The sequence below is a fragment of the Hyperolius riggenbachi genome, chromosome 10 (assembly GCF_040937935.1).
Source record: "Hyperolius riggenbachi isolate aHypRig1 chromosome 10, aHypRig1.pri, whole genome shotgun sequence".
Taxonomy (NCBI): Eukaryota; Metazoa; Chordata; class Amphibia; order Anura; family Hyperoliidae; genus Hyperolius; species Hyperolius riggenbachi.
Genome location: NC_090655.1, coordinates 100,080,914 through 100,101,926, shown reverse-complemented (window position 1 = coordinate 100,101,926; position 21,013 = coordinate 100,080,914). Strand labels below are relative to the sequence as shown.

General features: G+C 42.1%; 1 protein-coding gene across 2 annotated transcripts in view; it reads right to left on the bottom strand.

Annotated features, from left to right (window-relative positions):
- The window catches only part of A1CF (APOBEC1 complementation factor), a 93,037-nt gene that overhangs the window by 13,000 nt on the left and 59,024 nt on the right, over positions 1 to 21,013 (bottom strand). The window contains exons 6-9 of one of the 2 annotated variants that reach the window (XM_068258551.1): positions 20,399 to 20,563; positions 11,372 to 11,469; positions 8,666 to 8,942; positions 352 to 569 (exon numbers count right to left, since the gene is read on the bottom strand). In XM_068258551.1, coding sequence (XP_068114652.1) covers positions 352 to 569; positions 8,666 to 8,942; positions 11,372 to 11,469; positions 20,399 to 20,563 — 758 coding nt within the window. The remainder of the gene's footprint in view (positions 1 to 351; positions 570 to 8,665; positions 8,943 to 11,371; positions 11,470 to 20,398; positions 20,564 to 21,013) is intronic. The other variant, XM_068258552.1, reaches the window with a different exon arrangement.

The following is a 21,013-nucleotide window of genomic DNA, read 5'->3' as shown; positions in this document are numbered from 1 at the left end:
TGAAGGTGCAGATGATTGGTAACAATGGCACTGGAGTCCTTTGAAAATTCGAATTGCTTATTGTGCCAATCCTCTACCTTATAAGGCCCATACACAATCCATGTCGCCTGATGGAGATCAGAACCTGATCAGGAACCAACCAATACCTCAGGTGACATTGCAGGGCCATGTTCTGTTCTACGTGTGTGTGTGTGTGTGGGGGGGGGGGGGGGCAGGGTAAATGGGGGAAATCGATGCTATCTCTCACCGCTCAGTTGACATACATTTTAGTAACATAACATTTTATCAGCAAATCTCAATTTCTCTTAAAAATAAAAAAAATCATATATATATAAATAAAGCAGGCCTTACCTGTGGAGCAGGTTTAATGCCTTGTGGTTTTAGAGCAACGGCACTCATTGGCGTGAGCTCCATTCCTGGTAAAATGTCATAAAGTTTCTCATCTCCTCGCTTGTCTCCTTTCATTTGGTATCCCAAACATCCACGGCCCACGCCAGTGTATGCCAAGTATCCCCGTCCTCCCAGGCCTCTTACTCCCGCAGCCCCTACAGGTACACTCATGTAAATTTCTAGGAATGCAAGAAGGCATCACACGGTATCAAATCGGCAGAAATCACCCAGATCCATGATATCATGAAGTTGTTAGCCCTGTGTACAAGGAACCTGCTAAAACAATGGAACACGCATCTCTCTCTGACATTGAACCAGATGTGAGATTGTTTTGAGTGTAGCTAGTAAGGTGATCTACAGAAAATGAGGACTACAGTCAAAATTCTACAATAAAGCTGAAAATTAATGCTTAAATTGTGTGTTGGTGTTTGGATTTGTTAAAGCACACCTGAAGTGAAAAAGAAAGATACACACCTCCATAGTAGTGGGAAGCCTCTGGATGACTACCATTCCAGTGCAGGGTCCTCTATACGAATTCGACTTGTGCCAGTTGAATAGGTTTCTTCTGGTCGCAAGTGCTGTCCTGTATAAGTGCATTCAGACTGGGCATGTACATGTACAGTAGAACAAAGCACTTGTGCACAGAGGAAAAAAGTTGTGCACAAGCAATTTCATTCGGCTGGAAATGTGAGGACCATACTTGCACATGCCCAGCCCAGATGTGCTTATCCACGGCCGGGAACCCTGCAGAAGATAAAGAGGGGCCCTGTGCTGGAACATTGGGCTGTTAAAGGGATACTGTAGGGGGGTCGGGGGAAAATGAGCTGAGCTTACCCGGGGCTTCTAATGGTCCCCCGCAGACATCCTGTGTTGGCGCAGCCACTCCCCAATGCTCCGGCCCCGCCTCCGGTTCACTTCTGGAATTTCTGACTTTAAAGTTAGAAAACCACTGCGCCTGCGTTGCCGTGTCCTCGCTCCCGCTGATGTCACCAGGAGTGTATTGCGCAGACACAGACCATACTGGGCCTGCGCTGTGCGCTCTTGATGACATCAGCGGGATCGAGGACACGGCAACGCAGGCGCAGTGGTTTTCTGACTTTAAAGTCAGAAATTCCAGAAGTGACCCGGAGGTGGGGCCGGAGCATCGGTGAGCGGCTGCGCGGGCACAGGATGTCTGCAGGGGACCATTAGAAGCCCCGGGTAAGTTCAACTCATTTTCCCCCGACTCCCTACAGTATCCCTTTAAAGGATAGTGGAAAGCTCTACGATCCAGAGGCTTCCCACTACGTAGGTATATATCTCACTTTTGTTTTTTTTAAATCACTTCAGCCATTTATAAATAAGAACATTCAGAAAAGCTCCCAGAAATGTCTATCCTTAGCCCCCATGGCAACCTGTAACAACCCCTGGATCCTGGAATCATTTGTTTTTGAAAAGTAGAAATGATAGCTAAACAGCTTGAGGATGCTTTATTGTTATATACCTTACTGTCTCCCTCTGGCCACTAGAGGGAGCATTACATATCCTAGTTTATAACTTTTATTTATCTTAACAGATAAGCCATACACAAAGTAGTTTTCCAGACAAGGATGAGGACTAATGGTTAGCTGGATTATGAACTAAAAAAAATGCTGGCTCTTGCTTTTGTAACTCAATGAACGAAACCAGGTAGCAATGGATAAAACAGGCAGTCCAGAAGGTCTGAGGCAGGGCCGGATTTATCATAAGGCACTGTAGGCTCGTGCCTACAGGCGCCTGATGATGGAATGGCGGCTCACTTCCCTTCTCGAGTGCCTCTCTCCCTCCTTTCCTATGCAGAGATCTAAGTGGAGTGTAAATGAGAGGTTATTCACCCAGGTCTCAGCATTCCACTAACGAGATTTCTCTTCAGTCTGGAGCACCTCTAGCTACATAGTATTAGTAGCCAGAGGTACACTCAGTATTAATGGACACCTGTAGCTACCTACACTGGGCAAGGGATGTAAGGGAGAAGTGACAGTGGGGCCAGCCTGGCAGCCAACACACTTACGGTGCGGTTTTCGGGTTTTTAGGTTCGTGAAGGCCGAAGTGTAGGCTGCCAGGACATATGTGCCTATAGGCTTCTGGGATGTAAATCTGGGTCTGGTCTCAGGTAGTGTTGGGCAAACACCTGGATGTTCGGGTTCGGGAACGTTCGCCGAACATGGCCGCGATGTTCGGCATGTTCGGGCCGAACCCCGAACTCCCCGAACATACCGCTTTTGGGGGCCCTATGGGGTTGCAGGCATAAGGGGGGAGCATGCCCCGATCGCGGGGGGGGGGTCAGAAATTCCCCCCACCCCCTCCACTAGCGCTCCCCCCTCTGTCCGCTTCCCCATACAAAAGTTTAAGGAAAGTAAAATAGTACCGGTGGTAGTGGCTGGCAGTGGCACTGTGAAGTGAGTGAGGAGGAGGAGTCCGGAGAGTGACGCGTACCCTCACGTCCTCTGCATACGAGGGTACGCGTCACGCGTACCCTCGTATGCGTCATCACGCAGAGGACGTGAGGTCAGAGAAAGGGCGGAAGTACCACAAGGGTACTACCGCTGAACCGCCCGCTGCCCGGCCTCCCTCAACGCGTCACTCTCCGGACTCCTCCTCCTCAATCACTTCACAGTGCCACTGCCAGCCACTACCACCGGTACTATTTTACTTTCCTTAAACTTTTGTATGGGGAAGCGGGCAGAGGGGGGAGCGCTAGCGGAGGGGGTGGGGGGAATATCCGACCCCCCCGCGATCGGGGCATGCTCCCCCCTTATGCCTGCGACCCCATAGGGGGGCCGTATTCGGCCAAACAGGGGCCCTGTTCGGCCAGGCATTGAGCCGTTCGGGCGAACCCGAACAGTTTGGCCGAACACTACTAGGTGTTCGGCCGAACTCGAACATCACCCGAACAGGGTGATGTTCTGCAGAACCCGAACAGTGGCGAACACTGTTCGCCCAACACTAGTCTCAGGTAGACATTTTAAGGAAACTTCGTAATAAGCAACCCATTTTAAGCTCTAAATTAAATTGTTGCAAATGATTGCAAATAAATAGTGTTACTTATGAGTAGCACAACACGTGGAGAGCCTTAGATCAGGCGTAGAATTTTAACTCTCTTATGGTGATCACTTCCTGTTTAAGTATACACAGGAAACAGAATCAACAGGAAATAGAATCAACAGGAAATAGAATCAACACATAATCATCAGCATCAAATTGGCTCCAAATCTGTCATGTGATCAACCTGATCACATGCTTCTCCATAAAATCTGCTACACATGATGAATTACAAATACCCTGTTGTGTTAAGAGAAATTTAGCATTTGATTTTTGTTATTTTGATGCTGTCAAACCTCGTATTTTTTAAATCTTAGTTTTAGAAGAAAATGTTCCTCCATTGTTTGATCTTGTTCCATGTACACTGGACTGAAAGTTCCATTAAATTATTGCACAAATTATAACCTTTAGCCTTTTATTTTCTGCAAAGCCATTTGTATCACACAACACTGTCTATAAAGAAATAAAATGTAAGTAAATGATATGTCACAGATTATAAAGTTATTTCTAATTATTTTTATCACAAAATTATTTTTCATCACATGATGCTCATGTGACCATGTAATACAGCAGCATATATAATTATATGGTATTACATCTATCGGAATTATTAACAGAAAAAAAAATAATTATTTAAAAAAATGTGAACTGGTGGCAAGGTGAGGTTCAAGTAAATTAGCAAGTTCATCTTAGAAGCAATAGGTTTGTTAAAGTTTAAAGTGCACCTTTCCTAAAACAAATATTGAAGCGGCAGCGCTGACCCCTTTGTGGTTATCATGCGGTTCTTCAGGATATAAAACTTTTTAAATCACTCACCTTGAACAAGCATTCGATTTGGGTTTTCCGAAACACTTCTGATGCTCCTGTTCCAGGTGAGTGACTCAGAAAGGATTAGAGCTAGGCAGAGCTGTATTAGAGCCAAACCAAGAATGATTAATATGAAGGTGCCCTAGGCAAGGTACCAAATGTGGCTCCCCCTGCTGGCCACCTGACAGATTTTATAGAGTAAGATGGGACTTAAAATTTCAGCTGGGCTCCTGGACACCCATCAGGCCCTGGGCAACTGCCTAAGTTGCCTTGAAGAGGATCTGGCTCGGACTATGAGAGGTAGTATGACAATTGCTGCTATTTTATAGGTATATATTAAAGAGAACCCGAGGTGGGGATCATAGAAAGAAATCTATACACAGAGGCTGGGTCTGGCTATAGTGCCCAGCCTCTGTTGCTAGTTGAATCCCCGCTAAGTCCCCCCTGCGCTCCGCTCTCCCCCATAAATTACAGCCGTGCTGGCGACATGCAGCGTGTTGCAGCGGGCTGTATTTACCTCACTAGTGTCACTCACTGCGCTCCCATGCCTCCTGCAGAGCGCCGGTCCCAGCCCACGTCCCTTCCCTCGCCACTGATTGGGGACCGGCGCTCTGCAGGAGGCGGGGGGAGCGGCGTGAGTGACATTATTAAGGTAAACAATGCCCGAGAGCGCGGCTGTGATTTATGGGGAGAGCGGAGCACAGGGGGCACTTAGGGGGGATTCAACTAGCAAAAGAGGCTGGGGACTATAGCCAGACCCAGCCTCTGTGTATAGATTTCTTTCTACGATCCCCACCTCGGGTTCTCTTTAAGGCCAGAAGGCTATATCCATTCCTATGTGTGCCTCTCAATGCTTGGTCAAGTTGAATTTCTGAGCTTATTATAAGACTATCTACAGATATAATGTTCAGAAGATGGTTATATTGTACTTTCACCCCTATAATTTGTGCTCAGGCTAGAATCTGTGTCAGAGAAGCCTCACGGGAAATGCAAAGAGCAATTAAAGAAGAGAAATAGTTCAAGGTCTCTTGTGGTTCCAGCTCTTAACCCTTTGTCCCATTTGAAGGATATGCAAATAATTCTGTACTGATGCAAGCTTATGCACATTTTGTATGCACATGTATGCAGCTTGAAAATTGTCCAATCAAGTCCAACTGGCTGAAAAGGATTGGTCTATTTTTAAGCTGTATGAATTTACATCCAGGATTTGCATAATCCTGCATCAACTATTATTTGCATCTCATTTATCTTCCCTATCAACTAGCAGGAGAGATTTTTAAGTTGTCTATTCACTGGATGCCTTAGCTGGATGTCCAAGCTGTGCTGAGCTGCAGAAAATTCCTGCATGGGGAAACCAAGTAGCGGGGTCAGTCCTTCTATTCCTATCCAAAACTAAAACCACTAGGAGTCGATCTTAGCTTTGATATTCTTGAAAACTAGCAAGTAGCAAGGCCAGCTATATATCGTTTTTCCACCCCTTCTTTTGGCTCCCCTTCCATGGACAGTGACCCCTTTCCTATTTTATATGCAACTCTCTTCCGAGTGTAACATCCATGTACAGCAGTCACTCTCTTTATTGTACAGATTCCTTGGGCAAAAGCTCCCCTCTTCCATGTATTCCTTGCATTTACATTTTTGTCTTCCATCTGCAGAAGCCCCTCTTCCATCTCCATCCACCCCCTTGGGTAGCAGCTGTCCAAGGGCAGGCCTTTGTGGCATTTCCAGAAAACTGTCCCTGATCAACAGTCACACACGATACCTATACAATATCCAGACCATACAAATTCTCCAACTAAATGTTCTGTTCAGACTAAAGAATGATATGCACAGTCAATTACTGGCACCTACAACACTTGCTATTGATTATTGCAAGTGACAGTTAAGGATCAGTCCCCATACAGACATGCTGCTCAGCTCTCTGCAGCCAGTTCTGCTCAATAGAGAGGGGATCGGAGGGAGCTACACAAAGAATAATAATACTGTTTAGGTAAGTGGGATTGCTAGATTTTCACCCGAGATGTTTATGAATCATAACCGAAGGTGATGAAATTGTAGTGTGTGTATGTAGCTTTTGCTCTCTCTTTGGTTGGGTATCAAAAGGAACATTTGTCTTCAACATATTTTATAACACTATACAGTATAACAGAAAAGGTTCTTGTTATCATATGGTATGCTAGTGGAGATTATAGTACATTAAATGACAGTGACTTAGAGGAAAGGGCTTCATTGTATCTTTGTCTTGGAACCAAGCGTGACACAGTAATTGACTTGCAGTTAAACATGAACTACAGCCATTTGCTAAGTCATTACCGGTGAGATATTACTCAATGTATTTCAAGTGACTTCCAAGTTCTGAGTAAAATATTAAGCAGTGAAAAGTAAACAATGTCCTATACTTTAACACAAAATATATAGGATTATCTTGGTGTAATAAAGTGTAACAGAGTTCCATGTTCCCATTCCCTGACTACACAAGCCACCTACTGAATGAAAGAAAATTACAAGATCCCATTTATAAAGTGCAGGAAAGGAGGGTTGCTGCCAACAGAAGTCAAGTTTTATTCTTGTTTTCTTAAGATGTTTTCATAGACAAGAAACATTCCTCAGCCAAACTGACCAGTGTTAACCATTTGTCATACAGGAACTAAATTCAATGGATAAACCAGTGATCAATCAATGTGTGTTGAAAATGGACACCACCATGTTAGTCTGCAAACTAAAAAAATTGAGATCAAGTGATAAGATCTAAACGCACCTTTAATCTCTATTTTAGGCACTGTTAACCATACTGATACACACGCTGCCACGCTGCTTCCTGTTTAGCAGCGTGTGTATCCGCATCTATGCAGAGAGAGGAGACAGACCAGCGGCGAGAGAGCAGCGCTTGGAGCCAGGCAGGTGAGTTGTAAACAGCGCTTCCCGGCTGCTCGCTCTGCATCTGAGGGGGGAGCACGGAGGGCGGCCCGGGAGAGGAGAGGGAGGGAGAGGTCGGGCTGCCCTCCCCGCGGCTCCGGCTCCCCCCTCCATTATAGCGCCCACCCTCCCAACAGCGCCCCGGGCGGCGGCATGCCCCGCACGGCCCTAAAAACGGGCATGGGTGGGGTGACCTGAATTGTAGACCATCAGCAGAGCAAAGTGAAGTGGGGATTAAACTGCAACTTGAATTGAATTTAACTATTACAATAGGGAGCTCACATGTTTTTATGCTGTAGCTTGTATTTCGTCTTTCCATTTACAGTATAGGGCGCTTATGTGCACTAATATACCTTATGCCAGGTTACTTCTGACAATCAACTTGTTCCCCTAATAATAACTTTAAATGGAACTACATTATCATTATCTACCTCCATAGTTATGTATTATTACTTGATGGCACACAGAACTTTTATTTTGCAACTTTTGATTGCTTACTTTCCCTATTAAGGTTGTATTTGTGTATTTTATCTCTACTGAAAGTCATAAATCTCAGTATATTATTTTATTATACCTTATTTTTAAAAGAGCCAGAGTTTGAATGCTGTCCCTTCAGATGGGGCCAAGCATCTTTATCTCTGGCTTTGGACCTAGAAAGGAAATACATGAGAGAAGCCACAGTACTAAACTACACCAGTAAAGAAGCAGTTCCAACACTTCATCTCTCAGTGGTTGCCTAATTAGAGGAGTATACATTCAATTATGCTATTCATATCAAATCACCAAAAGGTAATATACCAGATCCATCTCCCATGGTGCTCTTTCTGTAGCTTCCAGTACTAGCTGCGATAGTATACACATTATAACACTATATAACACTATATAACACTGTAATTCCATTTTAATAGGAAGACTAGCTACATTGAGAACAATTTAATTTGAACTGTTTTGTCCCACTATAATATCAGGTTTCGAGAAAAAGTACCATTTCTGATACCCACTTAAATGTTGCATAATGGAACGGCTGCAGAAATATTGTATGAAGCTTCATTTTGCAATGGCCAACGGTTCACCTTCTCACTGTTCGGTCTGACTTTTAATGTCACCTTTCCATTTTTAGTTACTGAATTTATAGTCCACAGGAAGTAAATCATTACAAAAGGTATTTCTTGTTTTAAAAGCTATTCCAGTATTTGTCCTAACACATTCCTATAGTGCTGATTAACTTCAGTCATTTTTCAAGCTGTCTCTAATTTATTTACAAAGTAAGCATTATTGGACATGCAACTTCAGGATAGTAGAAGCTCCCTGTACTTTACATGACTGATTAAGATCCTAATTAAATGAATTGCACAGCACTGGCTCACAGTGGAAATCTGAACGGCTAATTAAATTTCCAAATTGTCTTGTCACAGTCTTCCTTCCCAATTAATAATAATGGTAACATTTATTACACATAATACAATTTCATTTAATTCAGGGAGTGTGCTGTTACCTCTGACAGAAGGAGGTCGGACAAGGCCTCGGTTGCTGACATAGCCTTTAGCAGGAGGGAAATGAATACTTGGGATGGTTGCAGCATATGGAGGTGGAGCATAGAAGACAGGAGCTCCAAGGTAAGCTGTGGTTGGATCATAGACATGGCCAATTGTGTAAGTGTATTCTCCTTGTATGGCTCCTCCTCTTCCTCCTGTTCCCCTTGTATACCTTACATAACTATCTTTGTCTACTGGCTTAGCCAAGCTAACTTCTATAGGAGATCCATCTACAATCTAAAAATCAAAGCAAAGCAATAAAAAATATATATTCACATGTTAACTCCAGACACATTTTTAAAAATCTGTGTATAAATACAATGATTAGCTTAGTGCAAAGGTGTCGCTCTCCAATCCCAGAGGGCCATATCCATGCCAGTGTCTAGGATGGACTGAGAAATTCAAGAAATTAAGAAATGTGTTCTACTTGATGAATCACACCTTTACTGATTCAGTCAAATCAAATAAATTTGAGCTGCGCCAAAAATGCGTGAGGACCTCGGCCCTTGAGGGTGGAGTTCAATATTACTGGTTTAGTTGCATACATTTTAAAGTACATGGTAAGCACTCTCTGCTTCAATCTTCAAAAGAATTTGCATAGCAATAGGGGGTGCAGACGTTGCAACCGCACAGGGGCCCTTGGGCCAGAGGGACCCTCTCTCAGCCACAGTATTAGCTCTTTATTGGTCCTGTGATGGTAATTATTCAAAAGTGGTAACCACTAAAACTGTTTCCCATCCCCTTCTTGCACTTCTGACTCTGTGGTTGTCCTTGGCAGGTATTGGAATGCTGTATCAATTGTTATGTATAGAGTGCTTAGAGGGGCCCAATGTAAAACTTGCACTGGGGCCCATAGGGCCTTAGCTACGCTACTGTTCAAAAGCCTCACACAGGCCACAGAAAGATAACATTTAGGCGCTCTGCCTGCAAAGCGTTTAGGCAAAGTAGATTCATGCCTGGTTTTAGAATTGAGCTTTATTTATATTAACTCTTTTATATAGTTCTGAGATTCTCTGTTTGGTGCTATTACATTTACAGTTACATATTTATATATAAATGTAACATTATGTGGTCAACGCCAACCAGCCGGTAGAAAAGCAATGTGTTAATTTCTAGCACAGGTGGTCTGCACAGGCTGTACTGTTAGCTACTAATTCAGTCAGTAGAAAGCAGCCAGTGGGAACTGCACTTGCATTAGGCTAACTTCAGCCTTGACAGGTTTGCATATGCCTTTAAAGTGAACACGAGGTAAGAGGTATATGGAGGCTGCCATATTTATATCTTTTTAAGCAATACCAGTTGCCTGGCAGTCCTGCTGATCCTCTGCCTCTAATACTTTTAGGCGTAGACCCTGAACAAGGATGCAGCAGATCAGGTGTTTTAGACAATATTGTCAGAACTGACAAGATTAACTGCATGCTTGTTTCTGGTGTAATTTAGACACTACTGCAGCCAAATAGATCAGCAGGGCTTCCAGGGAACTGTTATTGTTTAAAAGGAAATAAATATGACAGCCTCCATATTCTTCTCCCCTCAGGTTCGCTTTAAAGTACACCTGAAGTGAGAGGGATAGGAGGGCTGCCATATTTATTACTTTTTAAACAATACCAGTTGAGTGGCTGTCCTGCTAATCATCTGCCACTGATACATTTAGCCATAGACCCTGAACAAGCATGTAGATCAGATGTTTCTGACTGAAGTCTGACTAGATTAGTCGCATGTAATGGATAACAGAGGCGCCAAAAGGATAAAATCATTTGTTAAAAAGTTTAAAAATGCTTTGGAGGCAGTTGGTGGACTTACCTCCTGTAAGCAGACACAACAAGCTGTGTATTCAAAAAACAGAGGCGCGTATCATGGCCTTGGGACTGCACTGTGTGTGCTCCTGTTAATTGTTGCCTGGGGAAGCGGGAATGTACCTGTGAAACGCGTTGCGAATATACCCTGGAGTGTACCAATAAATCTACTTTGTTTTTTTAATACACAGCTTGTTGTGTCTGCTTACAGGAGGTAAGTCCACCAACTGCCTCCAAAGCATTTTTAAACTTTTTTAACAATTGATTTTATCCTTTTGGCGCCTCTGTTATCCATTACACTAGACATAATATCCACCCCTGGTGGAGGGGGACACCCCTTGTTCTTCCTGTCTACAGAGAGCGACTTCTTGGCCCTGAGTGAGGACAGGACAATCTCCTCATCTGCCTATTACAGTGGTTGCCTGGAGGTAGCCCTGGTTTTTGAGTATAACTTAGTACTCTTGTCTATTCTCAGTCCCTTTGAGCCTTTGCCTCTAATACCCTTAGCCGTAGACCCAGAACAAGCATGCAGATCAGGTGCTCTGACTGAACTATGACTAAATTAACTGCATGCTTGTTCCTGGTGGGTGATTCAGATACTAATGCAGTTAAAGAGATCAACAGGACTGCCAGGGAACTGGTATTGTTTAAAAGGAATAAATATCACAGCAAAATCACACCAAATCCATTTCAGTTCAGGTGTATTTTAAAGCAAGTTTCAAAAATGAAACCATTTGCATTATATTCAAATAACAACATAGACACAGCACTACACTAACACTGATTTTAACTTTTGCATTATTATGATGACAGACTATTATGCAACTTCACCTTCCAAATGTACAAGTTTAGGTTTGTGGTATAACTTACCTTGCCATTTAAAGCATGCATGGCTTCAACAGCATCATTACGGTTGTTAAAGTGAACAAAAGCATAATCCCGTATTTTCTTTACCCGCTCAACTGCCCCTATTGGAAAAATTATAAACATAACCTATTATGGAAACAGTAATGTCTGTAATGTTCCAATCTTCTAGGTTTCAGCTAATCTATCGACACTAAGCTCCTACAAGCTAATATCTAGTTATTTTCCAAGAGCTGCAGAATGTTACTGTTTGACTTTGCATAATACTGTAATTTGGGTTTGGTATGACTTTTGTTTCAAACTTTATGCTGCTTTTTAAGGGTCCTTCCACACTGTGCACAGTGCCGAAAAGTTGTACCATCCATTACAAATAAGACATGTAGTGCAAACCATGTAGTGAAGCATACAGTACAATGAAAATTCGCTTCACTGCCACTACAAAAGTACACATTGTCCGGCAGCCGCACAGCATTCTGTGTGTTACTCTGATGGGACCCACCACACCAACACCCTATGTGTATGAAACATGGAAGAATAATTGCATCGTGATGACGCATATTGTTGATTGCGATGTAATGCAACATATTCAGTTCAAAAGGACCCATAGGGCTGGAACCCACAGGAGCGCTTTTGGCAGCGTTTTGGCAGCACTGCGATATGCTAGCAGTTTGCCAAAACGCTGGGCTAATGTTAATGGATGGGGCAACTTCCACAGGAGCGTTTGCGTTTCTCAGAAACGCAAACGCAGGACCTGCAGCATTTTGGGAGCGTTAGCGCTTCAATGTAAAGTATTGAACCGCTAGCGGAAACGCTCAGCAAAACCTAAACTGAGCGGTTTTGCTAGTGTTTTGCGGTTCAGCACACTGTAACAAAATGAAAAATAATTCACAGGACCAATCAGGATAAAAACGCTAAACGCAAAACGCTACGCACCCGCTGGGCAAAAAAATACAATGTTGCAAAACATGACCAAAAACGCACATGAATCCGCTTGCAAACCGCTCAGACAAAACGCTAGCGGTTGCGTTTTGCGTTTGCTGATTTCAGTGGGTTCCAGGCCTTAATGTGCCTATTAATGATACAAACTTTATTGTACAATCTTCACACTTTTACGTAATATGGAGAACTACCTAAGTTCCCAGTCAAAGTATATTCACTCTGTTTAGCCTTCTACTACACAGATTTGGTAAGATTGTACAATCAAGAGTCAGCCATTGATGGGCACCTTAACTTAACTTATGTTGGGCTTGACCAAGCTGTCCATGTACAACCTTCTGATTTTAGTATACAGGTCACAACCTGTGGTGGCGTCTGCATGAACTACTAAAATTAATAATCATAAATAACCGTACTCAATGCCAAGCCGCTGCAGCTAAAGCTAACAAAATTTTGGGATGCATTAAAAGGGAAATAAAAACTCGAGATGCTAGCATAATATTGCCCCTGTTTAACTCTCTAGTAAGGCCACATCTGGAATATGGAATTCAGTTCTGGGCACCACATTACAAAAAAGATATTGCAGTTTTAGAGCAGGTGCAGAGACGAGCAACAAAATTGATACGTGGGATGGAAGGTCTCACTTACCAAGAAAGTTTAGATAAACTGGGTTTATTTAGTCTAGAGAAAAGACGCCTTAGAGGGGATCTAATTAACATGTATATATACATCAGAGGGCAATATAATAGCTTGGCGGATGAGCTTTTTGTCCCTAGGTCTTCTCAGAGGACTAGAGGACATGATCTGCCCATGGAGGAAAAACGTTTTAGCCATTTATTTAGGAAAGGGTTCTTTACAGTAAGAGTGATTAAGATGTGGAATGCATTGCCACAGGAAATCGTTATGGCAAACTCTATACCTTTGCATTTAAAGGGGGCTTAGATGCTTTCCTTGCGTTTAACCACTTGAGGACCCACCCTTTACCCCCCCTTAAGGACCAGCGCTGTTTGTTTGGATCTGTGCTGGGTGGGCTCTGCAGCCCCCAGCACAGATCCGCGGCCACACAGAGCGATCAGATCGCCCCCCTTTTTTCCCCACTAGGGGGATGATGTGCAGGGGGGGTCTGATCGCTCCTACCTGCAGGCATGTTGCGGGGGGGGCACCTCAAAGCCCCCCCCCGCGGCGACATTCTCCCCCCTCCCTCTCCTACCTGCTCCCCCCGGAGATCTGGGCTGCACAGGACGCTATCCGTCCTGTGCAGCCAGTGACAGGCTGTCTTCTGTCACATGGCGGCGATCCCCGGCCGCTGATTGGCCGGGGATCGCCGATCTGCCTTACGGCGCTGCTGCGCAGCAGCGCCGTACAAATGTAAACAAAGCGGATTATTTCCGCTTGTGTTTACATCTAGCCTGCGAGCCGCCATCGGCGGCCCGCAGGCTATTCACGGAGCCCCCCGCCGTGATTTGACAAGAAGCAGCCGCTCGCGCGAGCGGCTGCTTCTTGATTAATTAAGCTGCAGCTGGCGACGCAGTACTGCGTCGCTGGTCCTGCAGCTGCCACTTTGCCGACGCACGGTATAAGCGTGCGGTCGGCAAGTGGTTAAAGACATCCATGGCTACAATTACTAGGTAATGCCCAATGATGTTGATCCAGGGATGTTATCTGATTACCATCTGGAGTCGGGAAGGATTTTTTTTTCCTTTTGGGGCTAATTGGACCATGCCTTGTAAGGGTTTTTTCACCTTCCTCTGGATCAACAGGGATATGTGAGGGAGTAGGCTGGTGTTGTACTTTGTTCTCTGGTTGAACTCGATGGACGTACGTCTTTTTTCAACCAAAAAAAAAACCAAAACAAAAAAAACTATGAATTTTGAATGAAAGTAGTGATTTCCATGTCCTGTTTTAAGCAGAAATTCTGAACATTGTTGAGAGGATAACAAATAAAATACTGATACTTTTCTTTTGCATTTCTCTTCTCAATCCATTTTTTGGCACTTTTAATATTTGATAGTTTTTGAACATTGTGTATAACCATCTTTTTTAATCAATTCTTCATGCATTAAATCTGAAAATATTGTTTATAACACTGAAAACGATAATATATGCATCATCGTTATAATTGTATAATATTATGCATAACTTTGTTTATATTTTCTTCATGTAATAAAATCTTGAAAGATCATTTATAACAATTACAAAAAAAATAGAAGTACGCTTGTTATAACTGTAGTAAAACAGTAAATATTAACAACAGTTTACTACAACATAACCTAACCCTACTCTCACACAAAACCCTCCCCCTACCTATCTCTAACCCTTAGACCCCCCTGATGGTGCATAAGCCTAAGAACCCTCTGGTGGTGCCTAATTCTAAGTTCCCCCTGGTGGTGCCTAACCCTAACACCCCCCTGGTGGTTCCTAACCCTAAATTGCCCCTGGTAATGCCTACCCTAAATACCCCCTGGTGGTGCCTAACCCTAAGACCCTCCAGGTGGTGCCTAACCCTAAGACACCTTGGTGGTGCCTAACCCCAAGACCCCCCTGGTGATGCCTAACCCCAAGACCCCCCATGTAGTGCCTAAAGTTAAGACCACCCTGGTGGTGCCTAACCCTAAGACCCCCCTAGTAGTGCCTAACGCTAAAACTCCCATATCCTTTATCAAATTATTTTTTAAATCTATATATTTAGTTATAAACTCCCCAAGTAGTGCCTAACCCTAAAACTCCCATATCCTTTATCAAATTATTTTTTAAATCAATATATTTCGTTATTTGAGGAATGTAGTATTTTCCACTATTCCTCTAAATATCGTTTTATTTAGAAAAACCTTATGTAGATACAAACGATAACTATGGTAAGTATATTTGTAAATTTTATTATATGGTAAGTATGTTTGTAAACGTTATTATTCATGGGGCACCCAGTGAAAACGTTATGCACCAGGCACCCAAACTTCCAGTCGGCTCCCATCATACGATATTTAACATGAGAGTCACTGGCGGCGCCCTTTTTTGTTCACTTTCCTTATGTGCCTAAATTTCGTGCTTCCGCGGTAGACTTACCTCCCGAATTCGACTAAAGCAGTATCCAGTATTCATTAATTTCAAAAATGCAACGCATTTCACCGGCATTTACCCGCTTTATCAGGCAATAAATAGGAGCATTTTTTTCTACTGAATACTGACTGTTTAAGTCGAATTGGGTAGGTAAGTCCACAGCTATTCCCCTTTTAAAATTGCCCTTGACGTATCTTAATCAGATTTAGTGCCTCTGTTCGAAAACTAACCAATATTCTTAGTCCACCCTTGGTGGAGGATTTCTACAGAGAGCGACTTTTTTAACCCGAGTGGAGTCGGGTCTAATCTCCCCACCTGCTGTTACAGTGGTTGCCTTAGCGATACCCCACCTTTATGAGTACCCTTTTTATTCTATCATAAGAGATATTATATTTTACCAATAGAACACATTATCAGGGGCTCTTGATTGATCTTTTTGTGTTTTGCCACTTTTTAGCTTGAAAAGTACATCTTTATGATTAGGAACAACAAAGAATTCATCATTAGGGGGAATTTGAGCAATAAATCTGCATTTGTTGCATTTCACATTTTGTTTTCACATCACAAAATTTTCACAGCATTTTGAATATTTTCTGCTGCTTTTTCACAACTTACTACATTTAACAAATACATTGTAACTCCTTATTTTGAATCTAGTCATTTACAATTATTCTTTTAAAATACTGTCACAGAACTTATAACTGCCACTGAAGCCAACTACTCAGTTCTTTAAACACTAACTGCAATTGATATAACTCTTTCTGCTATGCTTACAGACCTGGTCACAGTCATTACATCTTGCAGAAATAAACCCGTAGGTTTATTTCTGTAAGATGTATTGACTGTGACCAGGTCTGTAAACATAGCAGGCAGATTTTTCATCACTTAGGCCCCGTTCACACTTGCGTTTTGGCATGCAAACGGACCGGATCCGGATCGGATCAGGACCTGATCCGAATCGGAACCGCACGGTTCCGATCCGGATCAGATCCGGATCTGGTCCACATCGGGAATGTATCAGGCTGCCATCCGGATCCGTGTGGTAAAAACAGCGAAATTACTAATAAGATTGTTGGGGTCCGCAGAAGGTGCACCTGGTGCACCTGTAGAATCAGGTCCTCCGCTGTTTAGGCCTCACCTCCACCTCCGACATACTGCCAAACAGCTCCAGCACGTTAGTCACTGCTGCTCCACTGCTGCCCATGTGTCCCCATCCGAAATGGCCGCTAGAATACGCATAGGAAGTGGGGTAGAACGTCAGGTGTTTGTATCCTGTGTGTTCTGTGCTTTCCGTTCCCCATAGGTTTCTATTTCCGGATGATGCAGTCAGGCTCCGGTCCGGGTGCGTGGGCTGGATGATCCGGACCCGAAAAATAGCGCATGTTGGAAAAGTGTCCGGAGTCCGGGTTCGATCCAGCTCCGTTCTGTACGGAACGTACGCATGTGAATGTCCGCATAGACTTTGCATTGCTATGCGGTACGTACGTTCCGTTTGTACAGTATACGGTCCGGATCCGATCAGGCGGATCCGGGCAGGGAACGCTAATGTGAACCAGGCCTAAAAGGGTGGGAAAAAATTTGATGATATACCAGTTCCATGAAATGAGAGTTCTCATGGTGGTGGTGTACTCTGAGTCGGGGTGCTTGTGATTCTTACACAAATTACATTACCATGGGACAAATGCAAACAGGAGGACTCCATGGGCAATAATAAAAAGGAAAACACCTTTTTTATTGTAGGTTATGCCAGACTGTAATGCTAAGTTACATACAAAAACAAAACTATATGGTGGCTATAGTACACCTTTTTGAAAACTATTAACTTTACAAGAACCGTTTATAGAATAAATATTTGCCATGAAATGGGTACTGTGCATTAGCTGCTATTAATTCCAATATGAAGAAGAGGATAGACTGAAAGGGAATGTAATATCCGGTCTATTTTTTTCTTTTTTACTGATTTTATTTTTTCATTACTAAAATGAAGAATTTTATAAATCAGCATACATTCTTATTAGAATTTGATTATGTCATATGAAAGATTTTAGCTAAGTTCACATTGAATCCATTAGTCTTTGCTGGTACATGGTATTTCTTTACCATTTATTTGTTATGTGGGTGCATTAATGTGTGGTAGATACAGCTCGCTTTATTACAACAGGGCCTGATGTATCCGTGGACCTAACATGATGATTTTAATGGACACATTGTAGGATCATTGCAACACATTGCTGTGCGATTGCAGCTAACGTTATAAATGCACCGCTATGTGCATAGTGTGAACACATCCTTATAGTTAGCAGATTGACAAAAGTCACATTTCCCATTACACTGTCCGCACAATGACCCTGATACAATTAACTTTTCTCAGAGGAGACATTTTCACCTTATTACGCAACAGTTTAGAACCTAGAAAGTAAAGAAGTACTAAAAAGTAATTAAGAAAAATAATATAGTTAAAGAGGACCTCCAAACTAAATACAAAAATCCAGCAGCCTGCAAGAAAGTTATTTCTTTTTTAGTTATTTTAGTTATTGTCTACAGTAAATAGCTTGGTGTTTTTCTCCGGGGATAGAGAGAGGAGGCGGGGCCAGGTGCCAGAAGTGATGCAGGGACTTGGGGACGGCATCGCAGGACAAGGCTTCTCGGGTAAATATAACTTTCTTTTTCTTGCAGGATGCCAGATTTTTGTATTTGGAAGGAGGTCCTCTTTAAGTAAATTTGTGACTACCTATTATGTGTATTTTTTGTGTGCTGGTGGCTGAAATTGTATTTTGTTCTTAATATGTAAAAATATCTCCTGTGAGAAAACTCAAGTGAAAAAAAATTGAATCAGGGCCAATTAGTTGCACAGGACTGATGTAGCTCCACCCTCTTTAAAATTCTGCTTATTTACTTCAGTTTTACAAAAACAATACCTACACCTGTGTGTAATATTATGGTATTTGAAAAATATTTTAACACAAATTATTAAAACCATATCATTTATCAGTTTGTAAACTTGTAAATATAAAAAAAATGAAGATAAAAAATGAAAACCAACATTGTACCCCTTTAAAAACCCTACATTTATCTTGCCATCATTATAAAAGTAACTTCATAGATGGTTACATGGACAGGACTTTGAAGCCAGAAAGGAATGATACATATTGTGGCTGGATTGCTATCTCCTATCTCCAAGCTGATTGAAGAGGTTTATACATAACTATTTATTGCCCAGAAATTTATCAAGTCACAGGGCTCACAGTTCAAAGTTTTTTTTCTATAAGAAAGGTTTAGATTAGATACTGAAGTGCAAAATCAAATTGCTAAATCAGTAACAAAGTTGAACATTTGATTTTTTTTGTCTTGGGAAGCTTTTTATGAACTGAAGTGGCATGCATCCATTTGAGGTTGGTTGCTCTGAATTAAAACTAGTGTTGGTTGGTGTTAAAATTCGGTATTTTGAATTTGAACACCCTAATACCCCTGACCGCCGCTGTTCAATTTAATTGTTTAGTACCATTGAGCACCTCCACCATTTTACATTTATACTTACCACACCTCTACTTGGAGATTGTATGTTTTGAGTAGCTCTTACCCCAAGTAGGAACTACCCAATCTATCACGAGTGCGACCTTTGTGGAATTTTGCAATCGATGGTTGCATTTCCTGCAACTCGAAAATTGTGAGTATTATTTTACACATATTTATCTTGGTGTATAGACATATTGCACTATTGGCATTTTGTGTTTTTTCGGGCCTCAGTTTCATTGGTCCACCTCACCTCAGGCTACAATGTTGGATTAAGGTGCCCATTAACGGTACCATTTTTCACTGAATGCGATCTTTCGATGCAATTTGAACGATCATAACTAATCAAAAGGCAATTATCGATTATTTACATTTACTGAACTATTCTTTCTTCCAATTCGATCATAAAATCCAACTTTCGGATCAATTTGATCCCATTTAGCAATCGACCAAAGAATCATTCCTTATCGATTGCCTTCATAAGCAGCAAATTTTCTATACAATTCGATTATAAAAATTGCATCGAACGATCACATTTGGTGAAAAATTTGTACCGTTAATGGGCACCTTCTGAGTGATGACAACTTTACTAAACTACAACATCAGTTTTATAAATTCCGGTGGCACAAAAATGGCATAGAATGTAACAACTCTACATTATTTTAAATTTAAATAAGGCTCTTCACCCTCAAAAAGTGCAAAATCTGAAAATAAGTTAAGCTAGATTAATTTTTTTTGCAATTTATATACCTGATTTAAAGAGAAACTGTGACCAAGAATTGAATTTCATTCCAATCAGTAGCTGATACCCACTTTTACATGATAAATATTTTCCTTTTCACAAACGGATCATCAGGGTCCTCTGTATGGCTGATATTAAGGTGAAACCCCTCCCACAGGAAACTGTGAGGACCATGGTCCTGGCAGTCTCCTGTCTGTAAACCTTGTTGCATTGTGGTTAATAGCTGTTTACAGCTGTTTCCAACTGCCAAAAAAGCAAGCAGCAGCTACTTTCTGTGACATCACCTGCCAGCAGTAAAAATGTCACTATGTGATAAATGTCAGAATGTAAATAAGGGAGAGGAAAGCTTTTACAACAGGCAAACACTGACTAAATCATGTATACATAATTATTGTAAAAATTAAGCCCTTTTTTAATTACATTATTTTCACTGGAGTTCCTCTTTAAGTCACAGGATTCACAGCTCCAAGTTTGTTTTTTTTTACAGCCCTCTTTTTCACTGCCACTATAACTTACGCACTGTCTATATATACTGTCTGTCCTCATATTGTTTTGTCTGTGCCTCAAATTCCTTGTAAGTGCAAACTTACTAGGTCAAATAAATTGATTCTGATTCTGATGAATGAAGTTGTAATTTTTTCCAAACAACAGTGTAATTCCCCTTCAACTATGACTAACAGCGATGCACAAAGTACAGTTACTTATAAAACATAATATGACCTTTATGCTACAATATTTCTCTAGTAGGAGAATGTTTTTCTTAAAATCTATAGCTTCATCCGTACCTGGCTTTATGTTATTGAATTCTTTCTCTATTGTCTCTTCTGTTGTTGTGAGCATGAGATTTCTTACATACAGAATCTTAACCGAAGACATTGTATCTTCATCGACTTCCACCTCAGGCTCTGCCCAGTCCACTGCGATCGGATGACCCCACAACTGAATCCGTCCTGTTAACACCACAGCAAAATAAATCAAACAGCCAAAACATTTACATTTTCCTCTACAGTGCTTTTATGTTGTCTGCAAAGACACAGACTGAGATGATGGATACTGATGACTGCACAAGCAACTGGAACACTTCCATTTCTGACTAAAACAAAGGAATCAGAACTGGAAAAAAAACAAACAAACTGCGGAGTAGCACGGGTTCATAAATAGCAAAAATAAAGCCTTCATTTTCTAATCCGCAGCACAAGAACACAAGTGTGCACATCAGCATGTGCGTTGTTTGACCTGTCTGATGGCGTGCCTATGAATTGGCCGCCGGGAGATTTGGGTGCAGATTAAACCCGATATACAGCTTACCCTACTCCTGCACAAGTCCTGGCGGGGTCAATCACTATTCCCCCTCCGGGCCGCCATGGATAGTGGGGAAAGATGAAATTTGGCTTCCAGCT